Source organism: Oncorhynchus clarkii, chromosome 32, assembly GCF_045791955.1.
Source record: "Oncorhynchus clarkii lewisi isolate Uvic-CL-2024 chromosome 32, UVic_Ocla_1.0, whole genome shotgun sequence".
NCBI classification, from domain to species: Eukaryota; Metazoa; Chordata; class Actinopteri; order Salmoniformes; family Salmonidae; genus Oncorhynchus; species Oncorhynchus clarkii.
The window spans coordinates 36,919,462-36,941,164 of NC_092178.1; the positions used below are offsets into that span (position 1 = coordinate 36,919,462).

Here is a 21,703-nt window from a genome sequence, read left to right on the forward strand (position 1 = left end):
AACTAACATGTTACTGTAATGCGGTTTGACTGAATATCCTGTCCGGCAGTAGTACACACATTGGAGTAGTCCACACACTGTGAGCCTTCAACACTGTGGGTAGAGATCAAGCTGAAGACACGGTATCCCTTTGGCTAAAAGAGAATGGACGTGCCCTGCCTGAGGTTATTCAATCAAACCTCAGACCTAAAGTTAGGTCGAGGTGAATAACAAGACAGCAAGAAAAAGATAAACATTTAATCCTACGCCAAGAAAATGAAAAGACGCCATCTTTAAAAGAGTAGAATACTGAAAATCTTTAATGAAGGCTTTTAATATTATACATAGACAGGGTTTAGAGATCTTTAATTGAGAAAGGATCAAGTTCCCTTCCTTGTCATTATATTTAAATGTCTTGTATCAGTTACTGCTGGGCAGAAACTCCATGTACAGTACTTCCAGTTCAGTCCTTTTGTTATGATAGCTTGATTCCCTTTATCATTCTCCGTTGATTAAATACACTTTCTTTTATAGCTCCGGGTTCCTCTGAGTAAAATATCTCTATTCCCCTTTTTCTCATCTAGGGCTCGTTTACAGTTCATAGTCCTTGGGATATGATATCAGCATTTCCCCCTGGGCTTATTGGCCTGGAATCCATTTCTATTTTGTAGCTCGGTCCTTTTTATCATTTCCCTGAAATGAAACTTTCACCGTGTTTTTTTTTAAATATTGCGCGATCCTCCAGTCCCTTTTGTCATCCAATGCCACCTTTAAAAATGTCAAAAACACCCAGTCCGAAAACTGGCTAAGATGTTATTAGTGTTACCAGTATTGACTGCTCTCTTACTTTTCCACATTGGCAACCCTCTTTCCTATAACTGCACTGTATTGTCATCACGAATATACAGTAACGGAATATACACAGTTTGGTATGCATAGCTATTAATAAAGTGCAAACAGCATTTAGTTACGAGAGCTGTATATTTTCCCCAGTCCAGTCATGGCTTTGATCAGTCTTTGGAGCAGCTGCTGTAAATCTTTAAAAACACGATCACTTCCTTTCTGATTGGTCGGTTCCGTTTTGTTGCCTTTTACATGCATGACCCACCACATCCAATCTGTTTGCTCCTCGGAGTCACAAGCAGGACAAATACACAGAGCACATACACAGACTCTCCACTTGAATCTCTCTCAGCTGCTTGGTTGCTTGTAGTTATCAGCCTCACGGGGCAGGGGGCATTGTAGTTTCTGAGGCATACTTCCTACTTCTCAATCTCTTCAATCTCCGTCACAGAGACATCCTGGGGGATCTTCTCCTCGGAATTGCTGCGTCCAGACAGCTTGTCTGGGTGCTCCATGTCGTTGAAGCGTTCGGCCACACACTGAGCAGTCAGCCTGGCCTCGGGGTCGTGGTCCCAGCACTCGTCTATGGTGCCGCACACCACCTGGATGCCCTGAGGGAGGCGCAGTGGAGCACAGAGACACACAGTCAGCAGTAGTAGACAGAAACTGGAGTAGGTAGAGAGAGAGAGAAGTTGGCCCTAATCACTGATCTAAGATCAGATTATACTATGAAAAAAATTGCTGAACCTGTATCCGTGATTGGGGCAACTTCGACTTTATCCTCGTTATTGTAAAAAAAAAAAAGAAGAAGAAGAATGCGCAAGTAAATTATGCAATAATTATTCTGCGCTTGTGTGCATCATGCACCTGTAGTATGTGCGTGTGTGTGTTTGTGTGTGTGTGCGTATTTAGTCCTATGTGTGCGTAAGGATGCGTCAGTGAGTGCATAATGAAAGCAGGCCTTGTTACTTACTGGGTGATTGATCCAGCTGTTGGGGATCTCTGGCCTCCCTCTGTCTCTGAGAACGCTGTCCTTCATACTCTCCACACACGGGTGCTCCCTCACCTTACCGAAGGGCGGCTCGTAGTCCTTCACCTCTGTGCACAAACACACACAGAGCTGTACAATTAAGACAGGAGCCAGAGAGATACAGATGTCAAAATATACATATGATACAGTTTAATGGAGGTAGGATCAGAAACATACACACACACAGAGCCATGTATTTTTTGTTTATATTCAAATGTGGCTCTACCCTCACTATATGATTTTCCATGAAAGTCGACAATAAGGTTTGTATACGCAAACAGAAACAGAGAGACACAGACGTCCAAAAGGTACATATGTCATAGGTTTATAGGATGAGGGGCCAGGGAAAACCTGCCGGAGGAAAAACAGTCAATATTATTGCATTTGGGCTCGTTGAGAATGTGCTTGAAACAACTCACCAACTCAGCGTTGGCTCAGTGTCAACTATCTTATAACGCGGCATCCAAGATACTCGTCAAGCCCTATGCCGGAATACAGTTTACTCGGGCAGAATATTAAAGAGTTGGCTTGGGATGATGCAGAGAACTATTTATCTTTAGATAGATCTGATCTGTCCATTGGGTAGAGCAACAAATCAAACTCAAGAGTGCTATGAAGAGTGGAGCTCTTGTATAAAAAAAAAAAAATTGTTTCAGAAAGTCCAAAAGGGGTAATTAAAGTAGCTTGACGGAAACTGTGTGAGAACCTCGAGCACTGAAACGGAACTAAAAGTCATTTTCCAGGGAGATTTCCGACGATAAAAAAAATGGTACGCGAGTAAGTCAATTATCCTCAATAGCGCCATATCGCAAAAACATTCCTGTACAATGACATGGAACAGGCGTGAGACAGAGCCAACTGAAAACAACACGGTTATTCAGGGGCCAATAGGCACTGTGGTATTAAGAAATATTTCCACAATGAATACCTGTACTGTAACTATTGTTTCACTTTTGCATTAGTTTAGTAATGCCATCGTGAATAGAATGAAGACATGGAAATACAGTAGTATATGGATCCTAATGAAAACCTTTCCCATCGCTTAACACAATCCCACAATCAATCAAACCAATGATGAGTTGACCTGTTAAGAAACTGAAAGGCCCAGTGCAGACAAAAACGTGATTTTCCTGTGTTTTATATATATTTACACACTATGAGGTTGGAATAATACTGTGAAATTGTGAAAATTATGATATTGCCCTTTTAGTGTAAGAGCTGTTTGAAAAGACCTCCTGAAATGTCTGCCTGTTTTGGTCAGACAGAGCTCAGGCCAGCTACTTTTGTTTCTTTTTGACCATTTTAATTGAAAACAATCACAGTAAGGTACTTAATTATTAACCAGAAATGATTTGATATTGAGATAAAAATTGCTGCATTGGCCCTTTAAAGCTCATGAGCCGTTTCCCTGTACAGTTCTGTAATACTGTTCAATTCTGAGTGAATTCTGTCTGACAGCTGAGAAACGGGCGGTCCCTGCCCAGAAGAGAGGCCTCGCAGGAAGTCCAGATGCACACAGACAGGAATTGGACGCTAGGTCACGGCTTGGGCCAACAGCTGACTCCACAGGCATGAGCATCCTGTTTTGACAAGAAGACTTCCCTCGTTTCAGTGTTTAAGAAAAATACACCCATCCATCCACCCGCCCGCCCATCTGTCATTATTTAAGCGAGTAAAGGAATAACGTTAGAGGTTCTGGGTACTGTAACGAGTGCACGAGTGGGAGCCAATTTCTAAAACAATTGTGCAATTTTGTTTATCGTCTTAATGCTAAAACAGTAGCTCCCAAAATATGCCATATGAATCACTAAGTCCACACCCTTTATTTATCTGGGTAGCCGGAGAGTAGAGCATTTCAGAAGTCTAATGCTTTTGTCACATCTAGATTAGACTACCGCAATGCTCTATTTTCCGGCTATCTGGATAAAGCAACTAAATACACTTCAGTTAGTGCTAAATACGGCTGCTGGAATCTTGACTAGAACCCAAAAAGTTGATTATATTACTCTCTACACTGGCTTCCTGTTAAGGCTAGGGCTGATTTCAAGGTTTTACTGCTAACCTACAAAGCATTGCATGGACTTGCTCCTACCTATCTCTCCGATTTGGTCCTGCCCCTACATACCTACACGTATGCTACGGTCACAAGACGCAGGCCCTAGAATTTTTAAACAAACAGTGGGAGGCAGGGCTTTCTCCTATAGAGCTCAATTTTTATGGAATGGTCTGCCTATCCATGTGAGAGACAAAGACTCGGTCTCGACCTTTAAGTCTTTACTGAAGACGCATCTCTTCAGTAGGTCCTATGATTGAGTGTAATCTGGCCCAGGGGTGCGAAGGTGAACGGCAATGCACTGGAGTGACTACTGTCTCTGCCTGGCCAGCTCCCCTCTCTCCACTGGGATACTCTGCCTCTGACCATATTATCGGGGCTGAGTCACTGGCTTACTAGTGCTCTTCCATGCCATCCCTAGAAGGGGTGCGACACGTCGTGCCAGGTTTTTTTCCCTCTATACTCGGCTTGAGTGGGTTGAGTCACTGACGTGATCTTCTTGTTCGGTTTTGCGCACCCTCAGGCTTGTGCGGTGGAGGAGATCTTTGTGGGCTATACTCAGCTTTGACTAAGGGTAGTAAGTTTGTGGTCCCTCAAGTGGTGTGGGGGCTGCTTTGGCAAAGTGGGCGGGGTTATATCCTTGTCTCAGCCTCCAGTATCGATGCTGCAATAGTCTATGTGCTGCGGGGCTAGGGTCAGTCTGTCCTATCTGGTGAAATTCTCCTGTCTTATCTGGTGTAATTCTCCTGTCTTATCTGGTGCCCTGTGTGACCTTAAGTATGCTCCTTCTAATTCTCTAATTCTCCCTATTGACATGCATGTGGCGTCATATAAAAGAAGAGGTTGTGCTCTTTAAAAGTACGTTAACTTGTCATTGTCACGTGTTCTTTGTTTTTGAGCTATGTCTGTTTGTTTGAAATGTGTGAGAAAATGAGTTTTACCTCGAAAATTCTCAGAAACTACAGCAGCATTCTAGAATTCTATTGGGGTCTAAAGGGTTAAAGCATTTCCCTTTCCTATTGACTCACATACCTGTATTAGAACTGTTAATAACACCTTTGATGATAACTGACATATTGTCTGTATCACTCACTGTGAGTTGTCATAGGACATGAGAAAAGTCTGAAATAGTCTCAACAAGTGAATCAAGAAAATGTCTCAACATTCCCGCTCTGGTGTTTCCCACTGACTTCCTCTTGCTGGTTTGTAATGTTAATACAGTACATTTTTGGCAGCTCAGACATGTTTCCATAGGTTTAGACTCATGGCCAGACTGTTGTGTCTTTATTGGATCTCATCACCACACTGCCTCTCTCTCCCTCATGCTATTAACCATCAGGTCTCAGTCTGGTTTCCTGGTTCAGAGCCTAACCTGTTTAAGTTACTGTGCAGCCCCAGTCATATGTTTGTTATTATGGCTCATTCTAGAGACTTCTGTTCAAACTGTACCCTGTGGTTGAGCAAGCATGCCACCACCTGAGTATATCTGAACCGCCTGAGTATATCTGAACCATCTGAGTATATCTGAACCATCTGAGTATATCTGGACCACCTGAGGATATCTGAACCGCCTGAGTATATCTGAACCACCTGAGTATGTCTGAACCACCTGAGTATATCTGGACCACCTGAGTATATCTGAATAACCTGAGTATATGTGAACCACCTGAGTGTATCTGAATAACCTGAGTATATCTGAACCACGTGAGTATATCTGAATAACCTGAGTGTATCTGAACCATCTGAGTATATCTGAACCATCTGAGTATATCTGGACCACCTGAGGATATCTGAACCGCCTGAGTATATCTGAATAACCTGAGTGTATCTGAACCATCTGAGTATATCTGAACCATCTGAGTATATCTGAACCATCTGAGTATATCTGGACCACCTGAGGAAATCTGAACCGCCTGAGTATATCTGAACCACCTGAGTATGTCTGAACCACCTGAGTATATCTGAATAACCTGAGTATATCTGAATAACCTGAGTATATCTGAACCACATGAGTATATCTGAACCACGTGAGTATATCTGAATAACCTGAGTATATGTGAACCACCTGAGTGTATCTGAATAACCAGAGTATATCTGAACCATCTGAGTATATCTGAACCATCTGAGTGTATCTGAATAACCTGAGTGTATCTGAACCTTCTGAGTATATCTGAACCATCTGAGTATATCTGGACCACCTGAGGATATCTGAATAACCTGAGTGTATCTGAACCATCTGAGTATATCTGAACCATCTGAGTATATCTGGACCACCTGAGGATATCTGAACCGCCTGAGTATATCTGAATAACCTGAGTGTATCTGAACCATCTGAGTATATCTGAACCATCTGAGTATATCTGAACCATCTGAGTATATCTGGACCACCTGAGGAAATCTGAACCGCCTGAGTATATCTGAACCACCTGAGTATGTCTGAACCACCTGAGTATATCTGAATAACCTGAGTATATCTGAATAACCTGAGTATATCTGAACCACATGAGCATATCTGAACCACCTGAGTATATCTGAATAACCTGAGTATATGTGAACCACCTGAGTGTATCTGAACCACCTGAGTATATCTGAATAACCTGAGTATATCTGAACCACGTGAGTATATCTGAATAACCTGAGTATATGTGAACCACCTGAGTATATCTGAATAACCTGAGTATATCTGAACCACCTGAGTATATCTGAATAACCTGAGTATATCTGAACCATCTGAGTATATCTGAACAACCTGAGTATATCTGAACCACCTGAGTATATCTGAACCACCTGAGTATATCTGAACCACCTGAGTATATCTGAACCACCTGAGTATATCTGAATAACCTGAGTATATCTGAACCACCTTATTACAATGCCTTGTAAAAGTATTCATCCCCCTTGACGTTTTTCCTCTTTTGTTGCATTAGAACCTGTAACTTAAATAGATTTTTATTTGGATTTCATGTAATGGACATACACAAAATAGTCAAAATTGGTGAAGTGAAATTAAAAAAATAACTTGTTTCAAAAAATAAAAAATAATAAACGGTGCGTGCATATGTATTCAGCCCCTTCGCTATGACGCCCCTAAATAAGATCTGGTGCAACCAATTACCTTCAGAAGTCACATAATTAATTAAATAAAGTCTACCTGTATGCAATCTAAGTGTCACATGATCTGTCACATGATCTCATTATATATACACCTGTTCTGAAAGGCCCCAGAGTCTGCAACACCACTAAGCAAGAGGCACCACCAAGCAATCAGCACCATGAAGACCAAGGAGCTCTCCAAACAGGTCAGGGACAAAGTTGTGGAGAAGTACAGATTAGGGTTGGGTTATAAAAAAATATACAAACACATTTGGTGTTCGCCAAAAGGCATGTGGGAGACTCCCCAAACATATGGAAGAAGGTACTCTGGTCAGATGAGACTAAAATTAAGCTTTTTGGCCATCAAGGAAAACGATATGTCTGGCACAAACCAAACACCTCTCATCACCCCGAGAACACCATACAGTGAAGCATGGTGGTGGCAGCATCATGCTGTGGGGATGTTTTTCGTCGTCAGGGACTGGGAAACTGGTGGGAATGATGGATAACGCTAAATACAGGGAAATTCTTGAGGGAAACCTGTTTCAGTCTTCAAGAGATTTGAGACTGGGACGGAGGTTCACCTTTCAGCAGGACAATTACCCAAAGCATACTGCTAAAGTAACACTCGAGTGGTTTAAGGGGAAACATTTAAATGTCTTGGAATGACCTAGTAAAAGGCCCGACCTCAATCCAATTGAGAATCTGTAGTATGACTTAAAGATTGCTGTACACCAGCGGAACCCATCTGAATTTAAGGCGCTGGAGCAGTTTTGCCTTGATGAATGGGCAAAAATCCCAGTGGCTAGATGAGCCAACAAGCTTATAGAGACATACCATAAGAGACAGCTGTAATTGCTGCAAAAGGTGGCTCTACAAAGTATTGATTTTGGGGGGGGTGAATAGTTATGTACGCTCAAGTTTTCTGTTTTTTTTGGTCTTATTTCTTGTTAGTTTCACAATAAAAAATATTTTGCTTTTTCAAAGTGGTAGGCATGTTGTTTAAATCAAATGATACAACAACCCCCTGCCTTCCCCAAAAAAATCTATTTTAATTCCAGGTTGTAAGGCAACAAAATCTGAGAAATGCCAAGGGGGGTGAATGCTTTCACAAGCCACTGTATATCTGAGTGTATCTGAACCACCTGAGTGTATCTGAACCAGAACATGCCAGTTCACATCAAAGTTGAAATAATATAAAGAAAAGGGGAAGAGAGAATGACCAATGTAAACCCACAGACATACAGTACCCCTCAGGCACATAGGAATGTGGTATTCATCATACAGTACTTTGTTGTGGTTAATTTCTTGTGCACTATCTGGTAGATATTAGGATTTCCGTCATCTTAAATAATTCAAGAAAACAGGGCTAACAAAAGTCTGCTTCCCAATCTGAAGCCAACACAGCAGCAGGAATCTGTTTGAGATGCTGTAGTCTCAATAAGAGTCACAGTTTGACAATCCAGCTTGACACTCTCTCCCTCCCTCTTGGAGAACGATAATCTATTCTATTATACTCCTCTCCTCTGATGGTTTTGATTAAGATGAAAGTGTGTGGCGATGGCTCTGACACTTGTTTTCTGTTCCTCACAGGTTGTTAAAGCCCTGGGTGACAGACAGCCAGAAAACCAGCCAGCAAGCCAGACAGACAGAAAGACATACCCTTACGGGAAAAAAAACTACATGAATTTCACATGAACACGTGAAGTGTTCCAAAAACGCGTTTTCATGTGATCACATGCTCTTACATGTATGTGAAGTTAAGGTGATAACATGTGACAACATTTAAAGTAAGATGTGATAACACAAAACAACACGCGAAAAGTGTTCCAAAAACACGTTTTTACATGAGTTCACAGTTGAAATTTCATGTGAAATCATGTGGTTTTTCTGTAAGGGTAAGGACAGACCGAAAAGACAGACAGACAGTTTGCCAGACAGCTAGCCAGGCAGACAGACAGCGTGGAGCCCATTCAGGCTTGAGGTGAGGCCATGACATCTGGATAGCAGCCGCCCTCCTCTACTCTACTCTACTCTACTCTAACCCTGTCTTCTCCCTCAGGGGAGTGAAGGCATTTCTCCTATAGTGAGATGGTCAACACCACCGTTCCTCCCTGACCCCGCCTGGGAACACCCTCCTGTCTTTCCTGCTCCTAATTCCAGCCCTGCAAATTATATGGGAGAGACATTTCGGGAAAAGAGACGGCCCCGGGACGCTGTCTTTATTACTTTCTTTCAGAGTTTCTCTTTTTACTTGTCCTTACTTTTACTTTAGAGGATAAAGAGTGCATTGTGTTGGCTGCTGCTGCCTCCTCGGAGGCTGCGACTGGCCCTGTTGACAGACAGGCACGTTCGTAACGCGTGACAGACAGCGTGACAGATCCCAGATTATACAAAAGGCCCCGAAACTGTGACAAAGTGGCTGACTGACTGCCTGTGTTATGTGGCAGTCTGCCAGGCAAGGCAGTGAGACGACAGGAACTGTTCTGACATCTGTCTGGCGGTGGCGGCTGAGGCAGGGAAGCCAACGCGACAGACAGGGAAGCCAACGCGGCTTCACCTCCCAACTCATTATAATGATGCACTGAGATGTGTCAGTCTGACTGTGTGTGGGGAAGAGGGAAGTGTGTGTGTTTTCTCAGTTGAGAGGAGTTGCATGCCATCGGGTGTGTGTGTGTTCTCAGGTGAGCAGAGTTTTATGCCATCAAGATTGACTCACCGAGCTGGGATGATAGCATGGGAAGCTTTTATTGAACGGATGACAAGTGGTACAAAAATGAATGTGCTGTGGTTATGCGAGTGCCACTTTCGCTGACATAGATAGAAGATTTGATAAGATAGTCATTCTAACTCTGCAAACATTTTGCCCCCAAGGGAATATCCAAACAAATGGTCAGTGCGGCACAGTAACGCTTTTACACAAGATAAGGCAGCTTGCTGTATCAAGGTGGGAGACTAGCTAAATGCATGGTGGATGTATGTAATGTAATCATGCGGTGGGGGGGGGGGTTATTTATTACTGTAGAGTATATGCTTCAGCACAAGAGACTGCTGAGAGAGAGAGCGAGAGAGAGAGAGAGAGGAAGGGAGAGAGAGACTCTGTGCCCTAGATAAAGGAGGCCTGAGGACATAGTGACCGACCTGGGTCTGTAAAGAATGTCTACTGCCTTGAAGCTGAAACGAGAGAGAGGTTTTTGGACACAATAACGACTGAATATTTGAATGTTTGGAGAGAGATAAGTGAATGAATGAATGAGTTCATGAATGGACGAGCGAGTGAACAAATGAATGAACAAACATAAAAATATAACCACTCATGCGGTTTCTGAGTTGTCCTACTCAGTGGAATGCCTTGCTCTGTAGGACCAATGTAACCATAAGCCACTACGCATTTTTGCCAATCATGGGCCTAGATTCCCTTAAAACTCATCATCACCACAAATATGCTTTCTACTCCAGCAAGACACCAGCTAGGCTACAGCACATCCTCATGTAAACAAGACCAATATTGCCCCTCCATGGAACTGAATATAGTACTTTCAATATGTGTGTGTGTGTGTGTGCATTGCTCATTCCATGCAAAACAGGAAATTAACTATTTTCATTTCAGAGGTGTACCCACAGGGCACACATATTCTTCACCCCCTGCCAATGGAGGAAAAGGTGAAAGGGTCTAACAGGCCGGACCATTCCGCAATGTTGTCCTTCAGAGGGCTTTGGGGCAGCGCTACTGCTCTGACGGTGTTCAAGGGACCACTAGGGACCAAAGGGAAAACAGGAAATGGCCACGCTGGACGCAGGCGAGCACCAACACTAACATTTGATCGATCAACGTTCTGACACAATGGTCAAACAGGATCACCGGCAAGACCAAGTAGACCACAGTGTGGATTGAAAATATGAAATATGGCCATGTGGCTTGCCGTAGGATGCCCATTGGATAGTCACCCAATTATATTAATTTCTCATATCCTGTCCGTGTTGTTCAGAGAGATGGCAAACAGGAAGAAGGGTCATTAGATAAGGGAAGGCTGTTGTTCATTTATGAACTACCTGAGGATGAATTGTGTTTTTGACACAATTTGTTTTCTCTGAAATGGTTCCCACACCACATTTGTTTTATTATCCTTATTTTACCAGGTAAGTTGACTGAGAACACATTCTCATTTACAGCAATGACCTGGGGAATAGTTATAGGGGAAAGGAGGGGGGATGAATGAGCCTATTGGAAGCTGGGGATGATTAGGTGGCCATGATGGTATGAGGGCCAGGTTACAATAGGTGCAATGGTATTTTTAGTGACCACAGAGAATCAGGACACCCGTTTAACGTCCCATTCTAAAGACAGCACCCTACACAGGGCAATGTTCCCAATAACTGCCCTTGGGGAATTGGGATATTCTTTTGTTCTACGTACTCCCCACCCGTTTTGATAAAAAGCTAAGGGATGGGACTGGAGAAATGTAACGACTCCTAAATTCGTAGAAAGACCTATGGATGCAAGGACTGACAACTTTTTAGGCTATATAGTGTTTGTTTACATTAACTTGTTTACAAACATTGGAGTAAAACAAGCTTATAAATTTGGCTTGTTGAACTACGCTCATGAGACATAAGTCATATTCTTCAAGAATCAATGGGTAAAATGGATGTAGCGATTGCCGATTGCCCCTTTAAGCAGTCATGAGTAGTGCTGTGGACATCATGACATTTTGTCAGCCGGTGATTGTCAAGCAAATAACTGCTGGTCTCAAGGTCATTTACCATTAATTAACATAAACAAATGTAGCATCTCCTGGCTTCCACACACAGCATACAAGCCACTGATGCAGACCTTTGGAACATCTACATTTTAAAAAGTCTTAATACATCCATGAAATATAGCCTACACCATCACAATAAATCCCTTATTTATTTTAGACTAGTCTGAAGAAATATGATATGAAGAAAATGTAGTCTATTACAGAAGAACAGAATAGCATATTCTGAGTTGTCCTTATGTTAGGCCCTGATCTGGCTATACCATATGGCTGTGGGCTATACTAGTTCATCATTTAGCAGGCAAGATTTGCTTAGAATTCCATGGCATTGGCCTCCCGAGTGGTGCAGCGGTCTAAGGCACTGCTTGAGGCGTCACTACAGACCCGGGTTTGATCCCGGGCTGTGTCACAACCGGCCGTGACCGTGAGTCCCATAGGGCGGCTCACAATTGGCCCACAGTCGTCTGTGTTAGTGGAGGGTTTGGCCGAGGGGGCTTTACTTGGCTCAGTGCGTTCTAGCGACTCCTTGTGGCGGGCCGGGTGCCTGCAGGATGATTACGTCGTCAGTTGAACAGTGCTTCCTCCGACACATTGGTGCGGCTGGCTTCCGGGTTAAGGAGCGCGGTTTGGCGGGTCATGTTTCGGAGGAGACATGACTCAACCTTCACCTCTCCCGAGCCCGTTGGGGAGTTGCAGCAATGAGTCAACATTGAAAAAGGGGTACAAGAATATAAATACAAATCTGTGGCATTATTTTATAGTATGAAGAATACAATTTCTCCAAACTATTTGAGGGCGGCTATTCTGTGTTGAGCAGATAACAAAGAAACAGGTATTTCTACATGCTTCATTTAGAGTTATTTATGTCACTTTAGTTGTACACGGCCGTAGGCTATAAGTGCAACTGTTCCATTAGCAGGAAAACACCATTCTAAAAAGTGAGTGCAAATGCAATTATGCATGTAATGCTTTTATTATAAAGGTGCATATTTATGGTGAATTTTCCCCCCCCCCAAACTTAAAACTCACGCGCTGCATGTGTATACCAGTTAGGCTCTAAACCCGTTGTAAAGCAGATAATGTAATTTTAAGAAGTTATCAAAACATATAGGCTGATGGACTAGGCTACATGAGGTGTGTGACTCTGCTGTTGGATCTGACAATTCATCTTGATGGTTGTACAGTTGTCTCAAATAAAACTTTGAAGGACCTCGGCATTACTCTGGACCCTGATCTCTCTTTTGACGAACATACCAAGAACATTTTAAGGACAGCTTTTCCATCTTCGTAACATTGCAAAAATCGCAAACTTTTTTTTGCAAAAATGATGCAGAAAGCTAATCCATGCTTTTGTCACTTCTAGATTAGACTACTGCAATGCTCTACTCTTCAGGATAAAACACTAAATAAACTTCAGTTAGTGCTAAATACTGCTGCTAGAATCTTGACTAGAACCCACAAAATGTGATTATATTAATCCAGTGCTAGCCTCTCAACCCTGGCTTCCTGTTGAGGCTTGGGCTGATTTCAAGGTAGCATTGCCTTTAAATTGTTTAACTTGGGGCAAAAGTTTCAGGAAGCCTTCCACAAGCTTCCCACAATAAGTTGGGGGAATTTTGGCCCATTCCTCCAGAGCTGGTTCATCCTTGGGAGCAATTTCCAAACGCCTGAAGGTACCACGTTCATTTGTACAAACAATAGTATGCTCACGCTTTTTCAGTTATGCCCACAAATTTTCTATGGGATCGAGGTCAGGGTTTTGTGACGGCCACTCCAATACCTTGACTTTGTTGTCCTTAAGCCATTTTGCCACAACTTTGGAAGTATGCTTGGAGTCATTGTCCATTTGGAAGACCCATTTGCGACCAAGCTTTAACTTTCTGACTGATGTCTTGAGATGTTGCTTCAATATATCCACATCATTTTCCTACCTCATGATGCCATCTATTTTGTGAAGTGCACCAGTCCCTCCTGCAGCAAAGCACCCCCACAACATGATGCTGCCACCCCCGTGCTTCACGGTTGGGATGGTGTCCTTTGGCTTGCAAGCATCCCCCTTTTTCCTCCAAACATAACGATGGTCATTATGGCCAAACAGTTCTATTTGTGTTTCATCAGACCAGAGGACTTTTCTCCAAAAAGTAAGATCTTTGTCCCCATGTGCAGTTGCAAACCATAGTCTGGCTTTTTTATGGTGGTTTTAGAGCAGTGGCTTCTTCCTTGCTCAGCGGCCTTTCAGGTTATGTCAATATAGGACTTGTTTTACTGTGGATATAGATACTTTTGTACCTGTTTCCTCCAGCATCTTCACAAGGTCCTGTGCTGTTGTTCTGGGATTGATTTGCACTTTTCGCCCCAAAGTACGTTCATCTCTAGGAGACAGAACGCGTCTCCTTCCTGAGCGGTATGACAGCTGCGTGGTCCCATGGTGTTTATACTTGTGTACTATTGTTTGTACAGATGAACGTGGTACCTTCAGGCATTTGGAAATTGCTCCCAAGGATGAACCAGGTCTACAGGTCTACAGTTTTTTTTCTTAGGTCTTGGCTGATTTCTTTTGATTTTCCCATGATGTCAAGCAAAGAGGCACTGAGTTTGAAGGTAGGCCTTGAAATACATCCACAGGCACACCTCCAATTGACTCAAATGATATCAATTAGCCTATCAGAAGCTTCTAAAGCCTTGATATAATTTTCTGGAATTTTCCAAGCTGTTTAACTTCTTATGGCTGGGGGCAGTATTGAGTAGCTTGGATGGATAAGGTGCCCAGAGTAAACTGCCTGCTTCTCAGGCCCAGTTGCTAATATATGCAACTTATTAGTATTAGATTTGGATAGGAAACACTCTGACGTTTCTAAACCTGTTTGAATGATGTCTGTGAGTATAACAGAACTCATATGGCAGGCAAAAACCTGACAAAAAAATCCAACCAGGAAGTGGGAAACCTGAGGTTTGTAGTTTTTCAAGTCATTGCCTGTCGAATATACACTGTCTATGGGGTCATATTGCACTTCCAAAGGCTTCCACTAGATGTCAACAGTCTTTAGAACGTTGTTTGAGGCTTCTACTGTGAAGGAGGGGGGAATGAGAGCTGATTGAGACAGGGATCTGGCAGAGTGCCATGAGCTGATCACGCTCGCTCACGTGAGAGCGACCTGCATTCCATTGCATTTCTACAGACAAAGGAATTCTCCGGTTTGAAACATTATTGAAGATTTATGATAACAACATCCTAAAGATTGATTCTGTACTTCGTTTGACATGTTTCTACGAACTGTAATATGACTTTTCGTCTGAACTTTCGTCTGGACTTGCTCGCACCTCGTGAGTTTGGATTGTGCACTAAACGCGCAAACAAAAAGGAGGTATTTGGACATAAATGATGGACTTTATTGAACAAATCAAACATTTATTGTGGAACTGGGATTCCTGGGAGTGCATTCTGATGAAGATCATCAAAGGTAAGTGAATATTTATAATGCTATTTCTGACCTCTGTTGACTCCATAACATGGCGGATATCTGTATGGCTTGTTTTGGTCTCTGAGCGCTGTACTCAGATTATTGCATGGTGTGCTTTTTCCGTAAAGCTTTTTTGAAATCTGACACAGCGGTTGCATTAAGGAGAAGTATATCTAAAGTTCCATGCATAACACTTGTATTTTCATCAACATTTATGATGAGTGTTTCTGTAAATTGATGTGGCTCTCTGCAAAATCACTGGATGTTTTGGAAGCAAAACATTACTGAACATAACGCGCCAATTTAAACTGAGATTTTTGGATATAAATATGAACTTTATCGAACAAAACATACATGTATTGTGTAACATGGTCCTATGAGTGTCATCTGATGAAGAACATCAAAGGTTAGCGATTCATTTTATTTCAATTTCGGAAAAAATTCTGTGTTTTTCTGTGACTCGGTGCAGACTTAACACAATCGTTTGTTGTGCTTTCGTCGTAAATCCTTTTTGAAATCGGACACTGTGGTGGGATTAACAACAAGTGTATCTTTAAAATGGTGTAAAATACTTGTATGTTTGAGGAATTTAAATTATGAGATTTCTGTTGTTTTGAATTTGGCGCCCTGCACTTTCACTGGCTGTTGTCATATCGATCCCGTTAGCGGGATCTAAGCCATAAAAAGTTTTAAAGGCACAGTCAACTTAGTGTATGTAAACTTCTGACACACTGGAATTGTGATACAGTGAATTGTGAAATAATCTGTCTGTAAACAATTGTTGGAAAACGTACTTGTGTCATGCACAAAGTAGATGTCCTAACCGACTTGCCAAAACTAGAGTTTGTTAACAAGAAATTTGTGGACTGGTTGAAAAATGAGTTTTAATGACTGCAAACCTAAGTGTATGTAAACTTCCAACTTCAACTGTATCTCTCCGATTTGTTCCTGCCGTACATACCTACACGTATGCTACGATCACAAGACAGAGGCCTCTTTATTTTCCCTATAATTTCTAAGCAAACAGCTGGAGGCAGGGCTTTCTCCTATAGAGCTCAATTTTTATGGAATGGTCTGCCTGTCCATGTGAGAGACGCAGAAGTCTTTACTGAAGACTCATCTCTTCAGTAGGTCCTAGTGTAGTCTGGTCCAGGGGTACGAAGGTGAAAGGAAAGGCCCTGGAGTGACAAACCACCTTGCGTTCTCTGCCTGGCCAGCTCCCCTCTCTCCACTGGGATTCTCTGCCTCTGACCCTATTACAGGGGCTGAGTCACTGGCTTACTAGTGCTCTTCCATGCTGTCCCTAGGAGGGGTGTGACACTTGAGTGGGTTGAGTCAATGACGTGATCATCATGTCCGGTTTTGCACCCCCTCGGGCTCGTGCCGTGGGGGAGATATTAGTGGGCTATACTCATCCTTGTCTCAGGGTAGTAAATTGGTGGTCTATTGATATCCCTCGAGTGGTGTGGGAACTGTGATTTGGCAAAGTGGGTGGGCTTATATCCTGCCGGATTGGCCCGGTCCGGGGGTATCGTTGGACGGGGCCCTATTCTCCCGACCCCGCCCCTGTCTCAGCCTCCAGTATCTATGCTGCAATAGTCTATGTGCCAGGGGGCTAGGGTCAGTCTGTTATATCTAGTGTAATTCCCCTGTCTTATCTGGTTTCCTGTGTGACCTTAATTATGCTCCCTGTAATTCTCTCTCTCTCTCTTCCTCTCTCCCTCCCTCCCAGAGGACCTGAGCCCTAGGATCATGGCTCCTGGGTGTCCCCGGTCCACCTGGCCGTGCTGCTGCTCAAGTTTCAACTGTTCATAATGCGGCTACGGAACCCTGACCTGTTCACAGGATGTGCTACCTTGTCCCGGACCTGTTGTTTTCGGCTCTCTCTCTACCACACCTGCTGTCTTGACCTCTGAATGCTCGGCTATGAAAAGCCAACTGACATTTACTCCTGAGGTGCTGACCTGTTGCACCCTCTACAACCACTATGATTATTATTTAACCCTGCTGGTAATCTATCAGCATTTGAACATCTTGGAGAACAATCTGGAATTAATGGCCATGTAGAGGACTGGCCACCCCTCAGAGCCTAGAGCTTTCTTCCTAGGTTCCTGCCTTTCTAGAGAGGTTTTCCTAGCCAGCGGAAAAACTTCTACATCTGCATTGCTTGCTGTTTGGGGTTTTAGGCTGGGTTTCTGTATATGACTTCTGCTGATTTTGATTTGAAAAAGTTGCAAAAAAAAGGCATGCGCTGTTCCTTGCCTTAAGCTGGACATCATTCACAAGGGATAATATATCATCCACAAGTGACAGGCTAATATTGTGACCCATCAGACTATTCTTGATTTAATCTTGTCTTTACATATACTAAACGATATATGAGGGAAATTGATTTAGAATGGACCATTATCATGTACTTCTCTATCATGCACCTACAGTATATTTAAATAGTGAATGGAGGACACTATTCCCACAGTTTATTTTCATGCCAGCCAGGTAGGCTGCACTCCTGTTGTAAAGAGAAGCAATGTGCTTCATATTAGGAAAGTTGAGAAAGAAATATAGTATGCCTAGCCTATTGAAAGTTGATGGGATCCTCCTCTTTTTAATGAAGGCCATCCCTCTGTTTCCTCACGCAATTGCATAGCCTATAGAAATGTTGCGCAACATGAGCTCATGGGACGTCATTAATTCGATTTTCGACTACATTTTCATTGGTGTCAGAGTGATTAGAGGGACAATAGAGTGCTGGGTACTTGGCAGTTAGCAAGTTTGGTCATTAGTAACCTACCATCAGCAGCATCAGAGTTTGGAGAAGCCTAATTACCGTGACAAAACGGTTATGCGGAATTTGACTGCCGCCCTGACTTGTGATTGCCGGTGTGGTGATAATACGGTCACCGTAACAGCCCTAGCCATGAATAACTTCAGATAAACAAACCTGTGATTATTTAACAGTGAACACCTGTATTTTTTACAAACATTTTGTCAAGGTCCTGAAGGACTTTCAGGAATGTGTGACTACAATTGCGGGCACCTTTTACGGAGAAGTACACCTACTCTATATCACTTACACAAGGTCACAAATTAAAATCCATTGGCTACAGTTTAAAGCAGCTCAGTCACATGATTGGTCAGACGTCATGTGGTGTTACTTTACCTCCAATGGCATTGCACCTGGATGTGATCTCCCACAGTACCAGGGCCATGGAGTAAACGTCTGTCTGCTTGAACGACTCAATATTTTCCAGGTTGATTCTGGACTCCAGCACCTCAGGGGCCATGTACCTGGCAGTGCCCACCTGTAGGGTAAGACCAACAAGGACACGATGTTAGCCTATTCAGTGGATCATTATCAAAACTGTTCTGTTCTATTCTATTATTTTCTATTCTACTCTGTTTTGTTCTGTTCTATTGTATTATATTCTGTTATATTCTACTCTATTCTAATGCTATTTACAGTAGAATATGCATGATTGCTTCCAGAGGTAGTACTGTACAGTACCATGTACCACTACAATTCAACTGCAATTTTAACTGACAGCCTGGTAGGATACATGTCTTCCCTATTTCTTCCCCCCACTGTATTATAAGACACTACGAAGAGACAATGGGTGCATTAGACACCAAAGGGGCACCCTCTAAAGAAGCTCACGATGACCCTGTCCTACTGCTGTACAACAGTCTAATGGTTCTATTAGAACTCCATCAGGCCTGTTTCCCTAGTTACTGTAATAAAACAAAAAGGCCGAGCAGCACTTGCTCTATGGATATTACTAATCTGTTGTCCAGAAGAGGAGCCCCCGTGAGTAAGTAAGCCAGTCTGAAATGGCACCCTATTCCCTATATAGTGCACTAATCATAGGCAATATGGTACCATTTTGGATGCACCGTGAGTTGAAAGGAGAGACAGGAGGGAAGAACCTGTACCTGTCCACTGTTGGCCAGCTCGTCCACGGACAGCGAGTTGTCCAGACGCAGACCCAGTCCGAAGTCACACAGGACACAGGTGAGGTCCCCCTTCACCAGGATGTTGGAGCTCTTGATGTCCCGGTGGACGATGGGCACCTTGTAGCGTCCACACAACGTGTGGTCACTATGTAGGTGGGCCACGCCCCTTGCCAGCGACCCGCCCAGCACCCACAGGTCATCCCAGCTGATGACGTGGCGCGTCAGGTACTCCTGGAGGTTGCCCCGGGGGTGGTAGGCCGTGATCAGCCAATACTGTTTCTCCACCTTGTGGTCCTCTGCGGTCAGGAAGTGCAGGACGTTCTCGTGGCGCAGGTCGGCGTCCGAGAAGATGTCCTTCTCGTTCTTCCACGAGGCATATTCCTCGTCTGCGAAAATTTTGACGGCGACGGTCTCGAAGTGTTCGCCAGCCCCCGTGGCGCCCTGCTTCAGCTTGGCCTTGTAGACCTCGGCGAAGCGGCCCTTTCCCACCTGGGCGTCCAGCTCGATGGGGAGGAGCTCCGTGTTGTGGTTAAGGTTGTTGGCGTGCGTGGAGCTGCTGTCCGAGCCGTCGTCGTCCATCATGATGGCGTGGGCATCACTGAAGTCGAGCGGCGTCTTCTTGCGCTTGGCACCGGCGCGGCGCTGGTGGTAGATGCGGTACCAATAGAAGGATGTGATGACCAGCACCGCCAGAACCAGCAGAGGAACCAGGCTGACCAGGATCACCGACACCACCTGGGAGTCTAGGGAGTCTAGGGTGGAGAGGAAAGACGAGAGAAAAAGAGACAACAAGGTAGATGTTATAGATTAGTTATACAATACATTGCCTATTCAGTATAAATATTGTAGAATATACCTATTCTGTAACATACAGTAGGCCCACCCCCTAGTTAGGTATATTCTACAATACTTTTAAAATTATCCACCTCTACAATTATTAGAAGTCTTCAGCCATCATAATCTACTCTAAAACCTGAGCATATTTTCACAATTACCTTTTCACTCACTATGAGTAGCTGGACTGGCCATGAAGGTGAAGACCAAAGAATTGTCTGTTTGTTTATTGAACTTAAGAGCCCACTGCATAAAAAACAATGACCACAAAGGACTATATGGGATACATGATGTGTGCAGTAGCCTATACTTTGACGTTTGACATTTCAGTTGCACTTGAACGTCATACTGTACATTACACTCCAACTCCTTTAGCACTAGGAAATCAATAGGAAGTAGCCAAGTAGCTATATCGTCTCAGAGCATCTTGCTACGCGCAACGTAGCCTGTCCCTTCCCAGCAAAGCAGAGGAACCTAACATTTCCATGAGGAATGTCAGTAAGCATCTCGAAGCTACGAAGCTGAAGTTAGCTTGCTGGTCTGTTAAACACACAAATAGGCTGAACCATGCCCCAGTCAACCACATATTGTGTTCCCTTTATAGACCTAGTCTATGTCTGATTCTTATACTTTTAAGGAGTGATGTCGGTGTCTGCTAGACAGAATAATCTGGTGAACGTTTATGTTTATGCTATGTTTATGATCCTATTTCTGGGGATGGCAGAAGTCTCGTAAAAACATAATAAAACACAACATGTCAAGAGCAATTCCAGATCCCAGATCAGTTAGGATTTAAAGGGTCGTAAATGAGTCCTTAACACGTTGTCTGAACAGGCAGACTGTGACAAGTGCTGCTGGGGTTCTATAAATACAGACAGAGATATTAGGAACATGTTTGGCAGTGGAGGATTGTGTGTGTGTGCGCGCGTGTGTGTGTGCGCGTGCATTTGTGTGTGTTTGTATGTCTACGAATGTTTCTGTGCATACAGAACAGCAAGTACCCGTCAAGCCCTCACTCACTCGCTCCTTTTTTTTCAGACAGGAAACCACATGTCTGAAATCTTCCAATGTGGCCTCAGCGGAGTTTGTTTTCTTTTTCGAAGAGCGAGAGAGAGGAGATCCGTCACAACAAACCTGTCCCTGTGCCTCTGCCATCTCTCAGTAGATACGGGCCCACAAAGGAAAGCTACCTAGTTACTAACACCACTTAGGGCCAGGTTTGAGAATATCAATTGTATTAATACATGCACGAGCTGTTTTTCACCATTCATTGTTATGTGGTGAACATGAAGTTAGACCGTGTGCAGCAGAGCTATCCATCTTCCGCAGTGAGGGGAAATGTATTTCCATGACATCGATGTTCCCGGTGTGCAGGATGCTTTTAACTTTGGGCTCCGGAAAGTAAAGTCTGGAAAATGTATCTCTGTGTTATTACTGCTTGGATGCTGTAGTCAAAATACATTTGATTCCAAAATTGTAACGAAAGACTACAGCCAAAAGGCCTCGGCGATGCAAAACCTGTTTGCAATCTTGTATTTGGTGGGTGTACAACAGTACACACATGTCAGCATTCATGTGTGACACCTTACATGACAACCTAATAAGGAATTGCATAAGCGTTTATTACAACATATGGTAGAAGAACATGTGTGAGTTACGTCAAAAGTGCTGGTAAACTATATGATTAATTGTAATAGCT

The 21,703-nt window shown here is 43.4% G+C and overlaps 1 protein-coding gene across 2 annotated transcripts in view; it reads right to left on the minus strand.

Annotated features, from left to right (window-relative positions):
• Positions 1-269: 269 nt before the first annotated feature.
• Positions 270-21,703, minus strand: part of LOC139392251 (TGF-beta receptor type-2-like) — a 49,868-nt gene continuing 28,434 nt past the window's right edge. For both annotated transcript variants that reach the window (XM_071140100.1, XM_071140099.1), the window contains 4 exons: positions 19,150-19,922; positions 18,380-18,521; positions 1,796-1,920; positions 270-1,433 (listed from right to left, as the gene is read on the minus strand). In XM_071140100.1, coding sequence (XP_070996201.1) covers positions 1,242-1,433; positions 1,796-1,920; positions 18,380-18,521; positions 19,150-19,922 — 1,232 coding nt within the window. In that variant the 3' untranslated portion in view covers positions 270-1,241. The remainder of the gene's footprint in view (positions 1,434-1,795; positions 1,921-18,379; positions 18,522-19,149; positions 19,923-21,703) is intronic.